At 41.6% G+C, this 13,655-nt stretch overlaps 1 protein-coding gene across 13 annotated transcripts in view; it reads right to left on the reverse strand.

Annotated features, from left to right (window-relative positions):
- Window positions 1-4,234: 4,234 nt before the first annotated feature.
- Kcnj15 (potassium inwardly rectifying channel subfamily J member 15) overlaps window positions 4,235-13,655 on the reverse strand; it is a 43,137-nt gene continuing 33,716 nt past the window's right edge. For 2 of the 13 annotated variants that reach the window (XM_074072645.1, XM_074072646.1), the window contains 3 exons: window positions 11,849-11,934; window positions 10,279-10,365; window positions 4,235-9,384 (listed from right to left, as the gene is read on the reverse strand). In XM_074072645.1, coding sequence (XP_073928746.1) covers window positions 8,237-9,384; window positions 10,279-10,365; window positions 11,849-11,918 — 1,305 coding nt within the window. In that variant the 5' untranslated portion in view covers window positions 11,919-11,934 and the 3' untranslated portion in view covers window positions 4,235-8,236. Of the gene's footprint in view, window positions 9,525-10,278; window positions 10,366-11,836; window positions 11,935-13,655 lie in introns of those variants that run through there. The other 11 variants (XM_074072649.1, XM_074072650.1, XM_074072647.1 and 8 more) reach the window with 8 other exon arrangements.

Raw genomic sequence — 13,655 nt, forward strand, 5'->3', positions numbered from 1 at the left:
ATGGCTGCTGTTGACTTCTTGGGTCACTCATTCGAGTCACTAAACCTCAATGAGTTCTAAGATCTTCTATAACATGTAGTTAGATTTGTCCTACTTCCATTGGGTATGAAGTAGACTACTGAATGTTTGCAGTTCTTTCATTTGGAGCTCTGTAAATGTATTAGTTTCTTTCTGCAAATCTATAGTGCAGCCATGGATATGTGAGGTGTGTGTATATGTGTGTGTGTGTGTGTGTGTGTGTGTGTGTGTGTGTGTGTGTGTGTGTGTGGCTTGTGTAAGCAGAAGAGCCTTGTGGCAACAGAACATGCTACAACACATTTCAACATGTAGCAATCAATCAGACTCATCGCAGGGCAGGGTAAGGAAATCACACCTGTTCTGGCTGGTGTGAAACTCTGAGTCTGTGTGTGTAGCAGGTTTACAGTAGATCTTTAAATCAATGCTAGGTGTGTCAAACAGAGTCCTGCTCAATAGAGTCATTCCACAATGCATATGTATGCCAAAACACCACATTGTCATTGTACCTCACAAATATATACCATCATTAGTTATCATCCAAAAATAAGAAATAAGAGATAATAAATAAATACATGCAAACAAAACCTTAAAAAAAAAAAGAGCAAGAGCTTTGTGCTGTGTTCCTACTCCAGAATCAAGACTTCACAAGTTGCTCTTACCAATTCCTTTCCTTCCCTCCAGGACATGGCAAGGTGAAGGCAATGGCATCTTGGATACAGACAGTTGAGCTCTCAGCCAAGGTCACCTCATAAGGGCAAGTGACACTTGAGAAAATGAGGTAGAAAATAATGTTTGAGAAATTCTGTAAAAATTAAAATTAATAAAATGTGTCCCACTGACTAGCATCATTAGTATTCCAGATTCCTGTGCACTTCTTTGGAAAACATACTTTGTGCTCCTACGACCATCTGTATCAGCTTGTTTACATACAACCCTTTACTTTGTATGTAAACTTTACATTCACTTTAAGGACAAAGCCTTCTGGATGAGAATATTGTAATGAATGAGCACAGCCTCCAAAGAGAAGATTCCAAAAGGGACACTTGCAGAATGGTGGCAGCTGTGCAACCACTTTATTGCATGTGTGCATGGTTCCCCAGGAAGTTGCTTGGTGGGTAACAGCTGTCTGTTGCATGCACGTCTCTGCTGTGTGGATTTTAAATAGGTGTGTTGTTTTATAACCACACCTGGGTCTACGCCTCTAAGACTTCTATCATGCAGTGTTGTCTTTCTTTTATGCAATGGATGTAAGAGACTTTCGTGAGGATTGCAATACTGAGGGGGTTCTGTGACAATGACTTGATCTCTAATCATTGGCTAAAATGAAATGACCATTCTGGAACCTGGAAGTGTTAGGTGAAAGGAAGAGAAGAGGTGGCGATTTCACTTTCTGTCCCGATTAGAAAGGCAGCAAATGCATCCTTTTACATGCTGATATGAAGTAATACCTTTCCAGGCGTGTGATCCCTTTGCCTACGATCCCAACTGCTCAAGGAACTTGAGGCAGGAGGATGACAAGATCCCAAGTTTGAGGCCAGCCTTGGCAAATTAAACTCTGTCTCAAAATTAAAAAATAAAAATGGTTGGGAGCATGGCTCCAGGGTATTGTGCTTGCCTACCATGCACAAGGCCTTGGGTTCAATACCTAGCACCTGCAGAAAACCAAGAGCAAACAAAAAACCTTAACAAGTGCGGTTATCATAGCTAGAAATGGTTATTTTAAATGAATGTATCTCTGGACATATTGAGGACTTGACAGACCCCCCCCCATGTGAGCACCGTTACCATGGCTACCGTCCCACTGAATGAAGGAACTCAAGACCATAAACCAGCTTTATTGTATTTCCTATTGAGTCCGTATATCAAACGGGAAAACAAAACAGGTGATAGAGAGGCATAGGGAAATAAGAAATGCTTTGACAAATAGAGGTATGAATTCATTGGATGTTTAAGTACATATTTAAAGTTGATGAGCTGTTGTGTGTTGGCCTTGGTGGTGACAGGTACACATGTACAGTGAGTGTGGGATTTCCACCACGCACCAATCTTGAGAAACAAGAGGTGCTGTAATACCAAGGCCAATCCAAGCCTAATACTAGATCAGAGGACTGCAGCGCCATTCATCTTGGGCACAGTGTAGAGGTCGATGTAGTTCTAGATACAGCAATAGACCAAGGTGTGATCAGTGTTTGATAAGGGCACCTTGCCAGGAGTTCCAATTGGGCCAAAGTTACTAAAGAGTTACTTGTAAAATCTGAGTATCATTTGGGATTTTCATCCTTATGATATTCCCCTGAATTTCATTAAGTAGAGTCTTGGAGTGAATCCTTCTGGAGTAGAGATTCTGTTTACCAAAGGTAAAGGCTTCTTTTTGTAACTTACAATTCCATGACACCCTACAGAAATAATTCCTCAAAAATAGATCCGAGTTGGCTGTTATCCCACCTTCCTCTCCTGACTGCTATTTAATACTCTGTCAGTGCACAAACACAGCTTCCTTTTGTGATCTGAGGTTTGTTTTTGTAAAAAGTCCCTGGTACAGTCATGCTTCCTGTAATGATTTGGCTCACTTCAACATCCTCACTCCTCAGATGTGACTGCAGTCAAAAGAATACAGTTAAACTACAGTGGATGAAAAATCCTTTCTCTTGAACTTCCCTCCTATAGCCTTCTTGGAAGTGCTTTACTTTTCTATAATATTAGGTACATTTGTAATTATAATGGTAGCACTCACTATAAGACTCACACCTTGCTCGCTCAGAGTCAATAACTTCAGTATTTAATGTTTTTAGGGAAGAGGTAAACTACAATCAACTGTAGTATTCCCTTGGGGTCTAATTTTGAGAGTGCTCTACCTTTCAGTTACTTGAATTTTTTATTTGTAAGTTTTTATTAGCATAAAGTGTGCAAAGGGGAAACCTTTGTGATATTTGTATTTTGTGATGCAAAGTACATGTATATAATGTATTTTGATCAAACTCACCTCATCTATATTGCTCTTTCTTAGCCATCCTCCCTCCACCTCCCTTCTTTACTTTTTTTACTCTATGTTTTTGAGAATGAAATGAGATATCCTAAGGGGTGGGAGGCATAAGTACGAGATGCTAGATAATAATCAACCCTAAATCCAGGCAAAATTATAGCTAAGGGCTACATCCTGTGGTGTGAGTTACTAAAGAAAGAAAACTTGGGGATGGAATCCCAGGATGTCATTTTGATTCTGCCCCTCCAGTGTTGCCAAGCCATACAAAACCATCAGCCTCATTTTACCACTAGGGCCTGAGTGTCTGGGCTCCTGGGCACCCATGAGGAGGGTGACTTTGAGCCCATGGTGGTGGACAGGAAAGGTTTTCCCTAACTTGTCAGGCTCCAAGAGCACACAGTTCCATACTGCCCAGAAGAGTCACAGATGGAGTCCGGTGCTCTGCTGAAATGGAACTTCTGCTAAAATTGAACAAGCTGGAGAAATGTGTCTCTGGAATACTTTCTTTCTCTCTGCTACTAGTTGGAAGAATACTGTAATCTCCAATAAAGAGACAGGTGTTGGTTTCTCTTCTAGAAATCAGCATAATTTGGGACTATGTGAAAACTCCTCATAGGCAAATAATGACACAGAACTTGCTATTAAATTTGAAGATTGTTTTAGGTGCTAGGCAATCTTGTAATGCATTGACAAGAGTTGACTATAAGATGTTTGGGGTATCTAAACAAAATCCACCAGACAAAAATTAACAGATAGAGGACATAGGGTATGAGATTGTCCTGTGTGATACAGCCTTTATCTACATCTGTGGAATTCTTGGTTTTTATTGTTGCTGCTGTTGTTTTGCAGAGCTGAGGATCAAGCCCAGCGCTTTGTGCGTGAGAGGCAAGTGCTCTGCCACTGAGCTACATCCAAGCCCCATCCTTGGCTTTTATATTCATGCATCAATTATGTCCTTTGTCTTTCACAAACTATTCTTGTATTAGGAATTAACCATCAGTTCCATCCAACTGCCTTTTGTTGGTCTTCTGTTCTTATGCATCACCAATACACTGAAAATAATTTCTGTCATCCAGTTTTGGATATCTAAATATCTACAATTTCTAATTTAGATCTATTATTTTTTAACCCACTGTATTATTTGCCTGTGTGGGATGGGTAGCAAACGTGAAGGAGCAGTCAGGCAAGTGTAAGTGATATAGAATCTGAGAGGAGAAGAGACAAAGGTGAAGATGAAGTGAATTGGCTCAAGTTTTATTTTTGTCTCACTTTTTTTCCCATCAAGTATGTAGTGGAAAAACTTTGGAAAGAAGTTGAACTTAATCCATTAGTGTGTCTTAAAAAGCCAGGAAAATTTTTCCCCTGGGAAGCCAGAAGTATATAATGGCAGCTTGTTGTAATGAAAGAACGAGGAACTGATTTTCTCCTGCAAAGTCCTTTTCCGCTGGTAGAAGTCTAGTGAAAATCTAGCTCATCGGCTATCAACTTGTATTTTTTACACATTTCTCACTGCCTTCCTTACTCTGAACGCAAAGATTATGTTTCAGATTCACTTGAAAAATAACAAAACAACAATAAAAAGTAAAGGCTGACAAATACTAATGCCTCATGAAATTAAGGAACTCCTTTAGTCTTCAGACTCTTTCCATTGTGAATTCTAACTCTGGAGACTTGGTGTTGCTGGGAAGACCCATTCATTCTGAGAGCAGAAAACCTCTAGCTGCCGTCCACAGGGCTGAGGATCAGCTGGCTCATCACTCTGATGAAAGCTAAGCAGAGGTTCACACAGGGCAAACTGGATATAACTAATCTGCAGACGTGAGACATTAAGTTTCAAACCCTAAGTGTAAATCTTTCCAGAGGAAGAAGACGAAGTCCTTGTTAGACCTATCCAGAGTGAAATAATCAGGTGCTGGATTACAAATGTCTACTAGACAACATGCAGACTTGAAATGTGAATAATTTTAATTAAAAAACACATCTTAGAAAGCTATGCTAAAAATAATGTCTATTTAAAGGTATTTTAAAGTTTTAACAGACATAAGAAAGTCTAGCAAGAATGAAAGCCATGACTGATGGTGTCTTCATTATGCCATGTGGTCAAATGTCTTACCCTAGACCAAAACAAGACCTACCAATGCAAAGGCCTGGCTTTCTCTTACCTCTCCTCCCCTCCCCCCTCCTCCCCTCTAGTCTTTTTTTTTTCTTTTCTTTCCTCCTTATGTTTTTCTCCCTTTAACATCTCCAGATGTTACCTATGACTAAGAGCTAACCAAGGATGATTCATCTTAAAGAAGTAGAAATGCCATGTTGCAAATCTATCTAATTTATATTTCAGCAATATTAAATTTATACTCAATTGAAATGAATAACTTGTTTAAATAAAAATAAAACAGAGGATTAAATTTGTTCAAATATTTGGCCCATTAATTAATGGTATTTTTCACCATTACCTATTATTTTAGATTCCTAGAAACTCTGTGTCATAATCTACCCATGGGTGAAAAGGGAATCTCTGCCTCCCTCTCCCAACCCCAAGAGGGCTCGTTGGGAAGGTCAGTGAGCATCTCTGCTGTGCTATCTGGGACTCTTGGCTATGAAGTGCCATGCTGGTCTTCTCTATTTTATTACTAAAAGAAGACATGGCTTCTAGATTAAACTAATCTTCTACTCTTGACTTTGTGATTTCCCAAATGGAGCACAATATTTTAGAACGGCCTCATTGAGAAGTCCTAATGCATTGAAAATGCTCCAAAATGTAAAAGCCAAGCTGGGTGAGGTGGCTCATGCCTGTAATCTCAACACTCAGGGAGCTGAAGCAGGAGGACTGTGGGGTTGAGGCCAACCTGCCTCAACAAATAGAAAAGGCAAAAGCCTTTTGGGGTCAAAAATACTCCATTCATTTGATGACTCCTTAGTTAAGTTTTTAGTAAGAATCTGTTTCAATCAGAAGACTGTCAGATATAACTAAATAAGTTTGCTATCTAAATCTTTTGGTAGCATATTAACATGAGAATATTTTATACAAGGTAGTAACAGTTGTGTCTGGAAAATGTTAAGTTTCAAACCAGTCACGATGTTAGAACCATTTATTGAATATTGTGCTGTTATATGATCTATTGACTTATATGAGTATTGGTTTTAAGACACTGCATACTGTTGTGTGTGTACAAAAAGATTTATGGATCTTATACTACATCAGTATGCCATATGTAATAGAAGTGAGCAAAATTCTCAACTCGATCACAGTTGGATTAGCGTTGATGTAAATACTGTCAAGAGTTTAATGTGTAAACACGCCTGTAGCAGTGTGCTCCCGTAGATTATACCACAATATACAAGAAGACAGACAAGTATAATAACAAAATGTCGAACTACATTAACATCTAATGTTTTTAAAGTAAAGACCTAAAACAACCTGTCATGAAATTATCAACAGAACAAGAAAAACACACTCATAAATAACAGTACATGAGCTGAGAGCATTCTTCCAACCTTTACAAACCCTGTCTCCATTGTTCTTCCACCTGCATTAGATTAGCTCAGTTCTAAGCCAGAGATTGTTTCCATATATGCTGCTTAATAGAAGGGCATTCGTTAATATGGAGACATGTAGATGTGGCAAGATATGCTGTAATCTCAGCATTTCACTGATGGTCAGGATGGTTTATTTTCCCCAGGATCTCTGAGTCCCATTGTTCATAGTCTTATAGAACCAAACAATGTGAGTGTAGCTCTGGAGGACATTCTGAGTTCCGAATGTCTTTCACGATGCTTCCCGTGACTTTGCTTGGAGAGCCAGAGCACATACAGGCATGTGTGTGTATGGGGGAGTTCACATGTACGTGAGTGTGTGCGCCGTCTGCACATTCCTGCTCATACTCCACGTGAGTGAAAGTGCAATCTGTCTTTTACACGTTGAGCTAATCCTTGTCCATTCATTTTCTTCCCCAAAGAAATACAAGGCGCTAGACTTCTAAACTTGACCAGAGACAAAACTCTACCTCTCTAACACTGAGTTGTATGAGATAAATTTCAACACTGCGAATAGACTTTACATGTTCTTTGAGATTATCAAATTTTGTCCCTGACCAAGAGGTCATTGTGTTATGAATTCCTCACCCTAGTTCCTCTTCTTCCTCAGGCCCTGCATCTGGTCAGATTTCCTGCATTGTCACACAGCTTCAGCTTTCTTTTGTGGTCACTATAGTCACCAAGCGAAGTACTTAGTATGACTGAGTGCTCTTCAGGGCTCTATTTGCTCTTGGAATTTCAGTGAATAATTTTATGCACTTCCTTCGTGGGCAAGGTATTTTTAATAGGCAAGAAATGAAACAGCTGGAAGAAAAATTGAGCAACAGTAATGAGAGGAAGGGAAGGTCTGGAAGTCTCGTGGGCATGGGACCCCACAGAGTCAAAAAGGGACTTGGAAAGCATTATTCAGAGCACAGCACTTGGAACTTTCACTGGTGCACAAATCCCTGGGTGTCTTGTTAAGATACAGATGTTGGGTCTGTAAGTGCGGCTGGGATCTATCTGATCATCAATGTCTCTGACAAGTTCCTAGCTGGTGCTGTGTGGCTGGCCTGCAAACACATTTTGAATAGAAAGGGGCTTGTACATCCCAACAACCAGCAAACGTAGTGAGGAAAATAGCACCAGAAGGTGGGCATGTTATTTCTGATTTGATCAATTTTACTCCACACAATTCAGTCCCCTGGAAAAAGGTAAAAAAAGGAATGGCTATTTTTTGTGATTCTAAACCCTGCCACCCCTTTTTGGGTATTACCAGACAGCTACCATTGTATACAACATATTCTCTGCTTGAACAAAAAGAGTATGTTTTAAAGCAATGCTACAAGTGAATACTGAACCACATTTCAAACCTTTGACCACTAATGCCTTTGATACTTGGATTAAATAAATACCTTATATTAGAGCTGATTTTCTTGTACAGAAATGCATTTCTTTCATTATCAGCATTGCTAAATGTCTGTCCATCCAATTGGGAATCATTCCATCCTCCTACCCCTAGTTCTTTGAAATACAGCCCTGTTTTAGAAAATGTGAATTTTGAGAGTTCTCCTCTGACAGAGCGAGGCCTCTGAACCATGGCCAACCCATCAAAGGGAAAGATTGAGCAGGTGCATTGCGCAGTTGTGTGTGCATCCACACGTTCCCGTTTTCACAGCAACTATTGTGTTTGAAGGGAGCCCTGATGTGGACCAGCTGGGGTCAGACATTGCTCTGCTGTAACAAAAGGGTTCTCAGCTCCCGGTCCCTTTGATCTTCCTGCCTGTACTTCTCCTCAAGTTTCTGCTTCTCAGAATCTGCGCAGTAAAAGGTACAATCCGGGCTCTTCCGGATCTGCTCAAACTGACTGAAGTCAGCCACGTATTTTCCACTTTTGGACAGAGAAACCACAGGCACAAACTCAAAACCCCAGTAGATTTCCTCTGGGATGTAGGATGTTCGACTCTGGCAGACAGCGCTGGTGGATTCCACGGTGGCATTGAGGAGAACCACGAGCTCGAATTCCTTCTCCTTTAAGTTTTGGGGTGTGAGGTCCCTCAGGGGGCTGGTCTCATCCAGCACGTGGTAGAAGGTCATGGGCAAAATGAGGAAGGGGCTCTCGGAAGAGGAGTCCACGTGGAATTTGACTGTGGCTTGGTTGAGGAGGATGCGCTCTCCTTCTTTGGTGACGTGGGTCTGGAGGAGCTTGCCAGACAGCTGGCATTGGATCAAGAGGCTCTTCCTCATGTTGGCTACCTGGATCACCAAGCACAGCTTCCCGTTCTGCTTGGTGATGACCGCACAGTGGCTGAATTTGATGGTTTCAGCCCTCTTTTTGGGTCTGGCGATTTTGGCCAGGAACGTGCCTGTGATGAAGATTTCAATCAAGGTGGTAATGACCAGTTGAGCCACCAGCAGGAAAATGGCGTGAGGGCATTCCTCCGTGATGGAACGGACTCCATAGCCTATGGTGGTCTGGGACTCCAAGGAGAAGAGGAAGGCCCCCGTGAGAGAGTCCACTTTCATGATGCAGGGGGTGTGGTTGGAAATCGGCTCCCTGGGTGCTAAATCCCCGTGGATGAATGCGATGCCATAGTAAATCACTCCAAAAAGGAACCAGGTCATGACAAAAGTGGCCGCAAACAGAGTGAGCTTGTACCTCCACTTCATGTCGATAACGGTCGTCCACAAGTCCTGCAGGTAGAGCAAGTATATGCCGTCCACTTTGTCGATTCTCACATTGCTGTGTCCGCTCTTGGACATGACTCGGGGTCTGTGAGCCTTGAGTCCAGCCCCAGCTGAGTGCTTCACCAGGGGGGTCCTGGTCACGCCGATGTGAATAGTACCCATTGTCACGCTCTCGGGGCTGCCTAAGGAAATAACCGGAGTGAGCCATGTGTGGTGGAACTTTCAGAAAGTAGAAACAGCACAGTCACGTGAAGAAATCTGAATGTGTAGTTTGGGTCCAGGACCCCCTGGGATGTCCCAATCTGTGAGGTGCAAGTCCCTTCTATAAAATGAAAGAATGTTTACATGTAACCTGTGTGCACACTCCTGTACACTTCAAATCATTTCTAGGTGGCTTGTAGTACCAAATACAATCAAATAGTTGTTATGCTATTTTGTTTAGGGAAAAAGGATAAGGCAACCATAGTACGTGTTCAGTACAGGTGCAATCTTCCCTTCAATGCTGTCAGTCCATGGCTGGTTGAGTCCTCAGGCACAGAACATGCAGATAAGTGACAACAGAACGTGACATAGTAAGAAACGAGAGTTGTGAAGGCAAGACTAGCTGATCTGTACTTGAGGTAGTGAGTAGGGAAGAGTAAGGAACACAGAATTTGAAGAAAAGCAAGCATGATTTAAATGCTGGTTTTGCGATTGAACTGCTGTGTGACTCAAGAGAAGCCATATAATCTGTCAGGACTTCAGCTCCTTAATCTTTAAAATGGAATGTGTCCCATTCCTCAGGACTTTTGTGATGATTAAATGAGAAAAAAAGTGCCTAAACAGAGTCTCACACTTAAAAGACAAGTCATGCTTCTCTCTGTGATAACAGACTGTTATATGTATATCTCACAGGATATTATGAATATTTATATTCAGGTTTCATGATTTCACACTATGGAAAATTTAAAACTTACTTGACCAAGAACTGATGTAACTAAGATCTACCAGCCACAGGACAGTTCTTGGTAGAGCAATGGAGAAAACGCAAATCTGAAAAGCTCAAGCATTTATCAATAAAAATTTTTTAGACTTACCATTTGCATAACATTCTTTGTAACAATTCATTTCTCCCTCCAAGCCAGTGAATAATTTAGAATCTATGACCTCTCTTAATTCTTGACCTTTGGGAAAAATTCAATTATCAAACAACCCAGAAAATCTTACAGCAAGTAATTAAGCTATCTCAGTGGCTTCATTGATATGCTGGCTATTCCAGGAAGAATGCTACCAGTGTTATTTTAGGAGATCTGGCACAAAAATTCTGCTGTACTCTTTAGATATAGGTAGAACCAGCACAAAGAAGAGCAAGTAGAAAAGTAAATAAGTGTAGGCTTCTAATATTGGAGTGGAGACCTACCAGGAAGTGCATTGGGTCCCTGCTTAGTCCCAGGGGATGCTTTGCCCTGTGGTAAAAGCTAGGAACAAGTTGACTGTGAAGCCACACAGCATCTTATAGTCCCTGCCTGGTGACTGAGATAAGTTTCCCTCACATTTCTTGAAAAGGATTATGAGGTGGTTATAGTGAAACCTTACCTGATTGGCATGTTTTTCCTATCTGACTGGTATTTTAAGAATTAGAAAAAAAAATGGCTACACAATGGTTCTATGATTCATGCAATAATCTTTTCTGTTAGAGGAACATTATCTCAATAAAAGTTTTCCCGGAAAATCCCTTCAAGGAAATGGAAATGGTTTCCAGTAGTGATGGAAATGGTGGCTATCACCTCTTCAGGACACGGTAGCCCTGTTCAGTATTTTAATTTTCTTGCTTCACTATGAATGGTGTGTCGCTCTCTTGAAATGACTTATTTTTTTCTTAGAAAGTCACTTTTTTTCATTTTCACTGTAAAGAAAGTTCATAAGTTATGCAGAATTTCTTTAACTTCTTGGAGCCTATGCCACCTTTCTTGGGATCCATTGGGAAGGATGTACTGTGAGCATGGCCCTTGCTTATCATGCCCCTGGCAAGGGCCATCAGTGTGAGGAGGTGGAAAGTAGCCACAGTGAAGGTTTTGGGAAAGACACACCATGCTGGCTTACCCAGACGCACAGACAAGCTCGCAACGTGAGCTCTGCCAAAGACAAACAGCTCATGTACAAGTAACTGCATGTACTTGTTTTTTTTTTTAAGAACCTGCTAGGGAAAGTGTACAGCACTCAATCCATTGAAATAAAAGCAGAGGCTTAAGTTTTCAAGTGGGAGTGATACTTGAGTGTCCTGGGGGCACAAGGCAAGTTCCCAGCTCAGCCCTCTGCCAGATTCTAGGAGCCATGGCCTTGTTTCTAGGAAGGGGCTTCTGCTTCACACTTTCCTTCAAAGCAGACTTGCAAAGAACTGTGTGTCTTCCTCTTTCTGCTGAACACTGGCTGGCTACAGGCCCCACCTGGTTGTAGGGTCAATGCAACAGTGCCTTCTATCAAGGTTTGTGACACAAAACACAAGTGAGACCTAGGGTTCACTCATATGTGGTATGCTCAGGATCTCTCTGTGAAAAAGAGAGCAGCAGCTAGGGGACATTGGTCCAGGGGGCCACAGCCCCTTCTGTCCCTCTCCCCACTCCAATGCCCTCTGCCCTGAGAACCCTTTACTACCTGATCACTCACGTGGCTGGTCAAGAGTCTTCTTCAGGGCAGGTAGCACGTCCTGGTTCCCCTTCACCCACCTGGCTACCATTGGACTCTGGCACTGCCTGAAAGAAAGAGGGACATGTGTTATTCACAGGTGGGGACTACAGCACCCAGCAAAACTGGCTCCTGGCGATTCCCAAGGGTTAGGGCTGTGGCATTTACCTTCCACTCCCTGGCCATCTGGCACAGAGCCCAGAGCAGGCTAAAGGCCCAATGCGTCTCAAGAATGAAACTGAGGACACACATGGCCCTCACTAGGAATCAAGCCCCTGGAGGGAGCTCACTGGCAAAAAGGCAGAGGGAGCCAGGGTTACCCCGCCCCCACGGAGGCCGCCTTAGTGAGCAGAGCTGCACAGGAGGCCGGAAGGGGAAGCGCAGAGGAAGTAAACAGTAACATCGGAAGGGAAGCATCCAGAATAGTTTTACTGCCTGTGGAAATGCCTGTTGAGTCATAAAGCCCTAGAGTGGAAAAGTCTGTTGGAACCATTCCCTGTGATGGATACACATTGCCCAGAGGAGGACAAAGAACCAGGCACTGGGCAGGGCCTGCGGTTGGTCACTTAGCTGGCTGCTGGCTGAAGGAACAGGGTCCAAAGGCTTTAGAAGTCTTTAGCAGTCCTAGTCACTGCACACAAAGTCCCCTAACCCACCAGTTTCATCTAATCTGGTTTAAATTCGTGAGGCTCTTTTACATCTCACTTTTTTGAAGCACCCTACCATTTGTCTATTATTTGTCAATCTGTTACCTACTCATCAATCTTTGTAGTCTGTCATCTTTATATTTTTATCTACTGTCGTCTCTCTGTATCTTTTAAACAACCTATTTATTATGTATTTGTCATCTATCATCTGTTCTGTTACCTATTATCCATTTACTATGATCTGTGTCTATTTACAGATCATATCTATTTATCATCTATCTATTTATCTATCGTTGATCTACCTCTCTATTTCTATACCAACACCTTTCTATCTGTCTCACACTCAGGCACACATATACTTGATAGTTATTTTCTGAACCATTGATTTACACTAATTATTGTTTTGGGGTTATCATTTTTCCATTTATCAACCTGGTCCCAGCGTGGTCACTGCATGTTTGACATTGACCCCCTTCCTCATCCTCTGTTAAAACCAGGAGTCTGCTTCTTTGGTGTTTATACTTATTATATGCTCTTAATTCACAGTATTTTATTCTTCAGTGGCCTTTTCTCCAGAAATGTACTTCTTGCCAATACACACTCTTATTTTATATATTTTTATGTTACCGCCTTTCATTTTTTTCTCAGTTATTCTACAATCCACATGCATTAGCTTCTATGATGTTAAGAGACAGTAACATTTTCCCAAAAGTTAGGAATCAGAAAGTTAGTGTCTTCTAATTCCCCCCTCTCTTAATTCAGATAGGCAATAGTCTACATAAACCCTAACGGTGTTCTTTAGTCTCTGGATAAATTTAGGTGTCCAGGTTTTGTTATGTTGTTTCAACTTCTGGGTTGGAATTGTAATTCTCAGAATTGCAATAACTTTATCCTTGAGACTCTTGAATGGAGAAGTCAATATTACCCCCTTCTGCTTCAAGCCAATCAAAGATGCATGGCATGAAGCCATTTAGTTCTTACGTTGTATAGCATTTGGTTTCTGGAGATAAAGGAAAGAAAATAAACACATTTTTGAAGTGGAACTGAATAGTAAGTACATTGAAAAAGGCACTAAGCTCTCTGGAGAGTGTTGCAAGAGCTGTACTTCCAGGCTTGGGGGTGAAGCAATGAGCATGGAGAAG

Source organism: Castor canadensis, chromosome 5 (assembly GCF_047511655.1).
Source record: "Castor canadensis chromosome 5, mCasCan1.hap1v2, whole genome shotgun sequence".
In the NCBI taxonomy this organism is placed as follows: domain Eukaryota; kingdom Metazoa; phylum Chordata; class Mammalia; order Rodentia; family Castoridae; genus Castor; species Castor canadensis.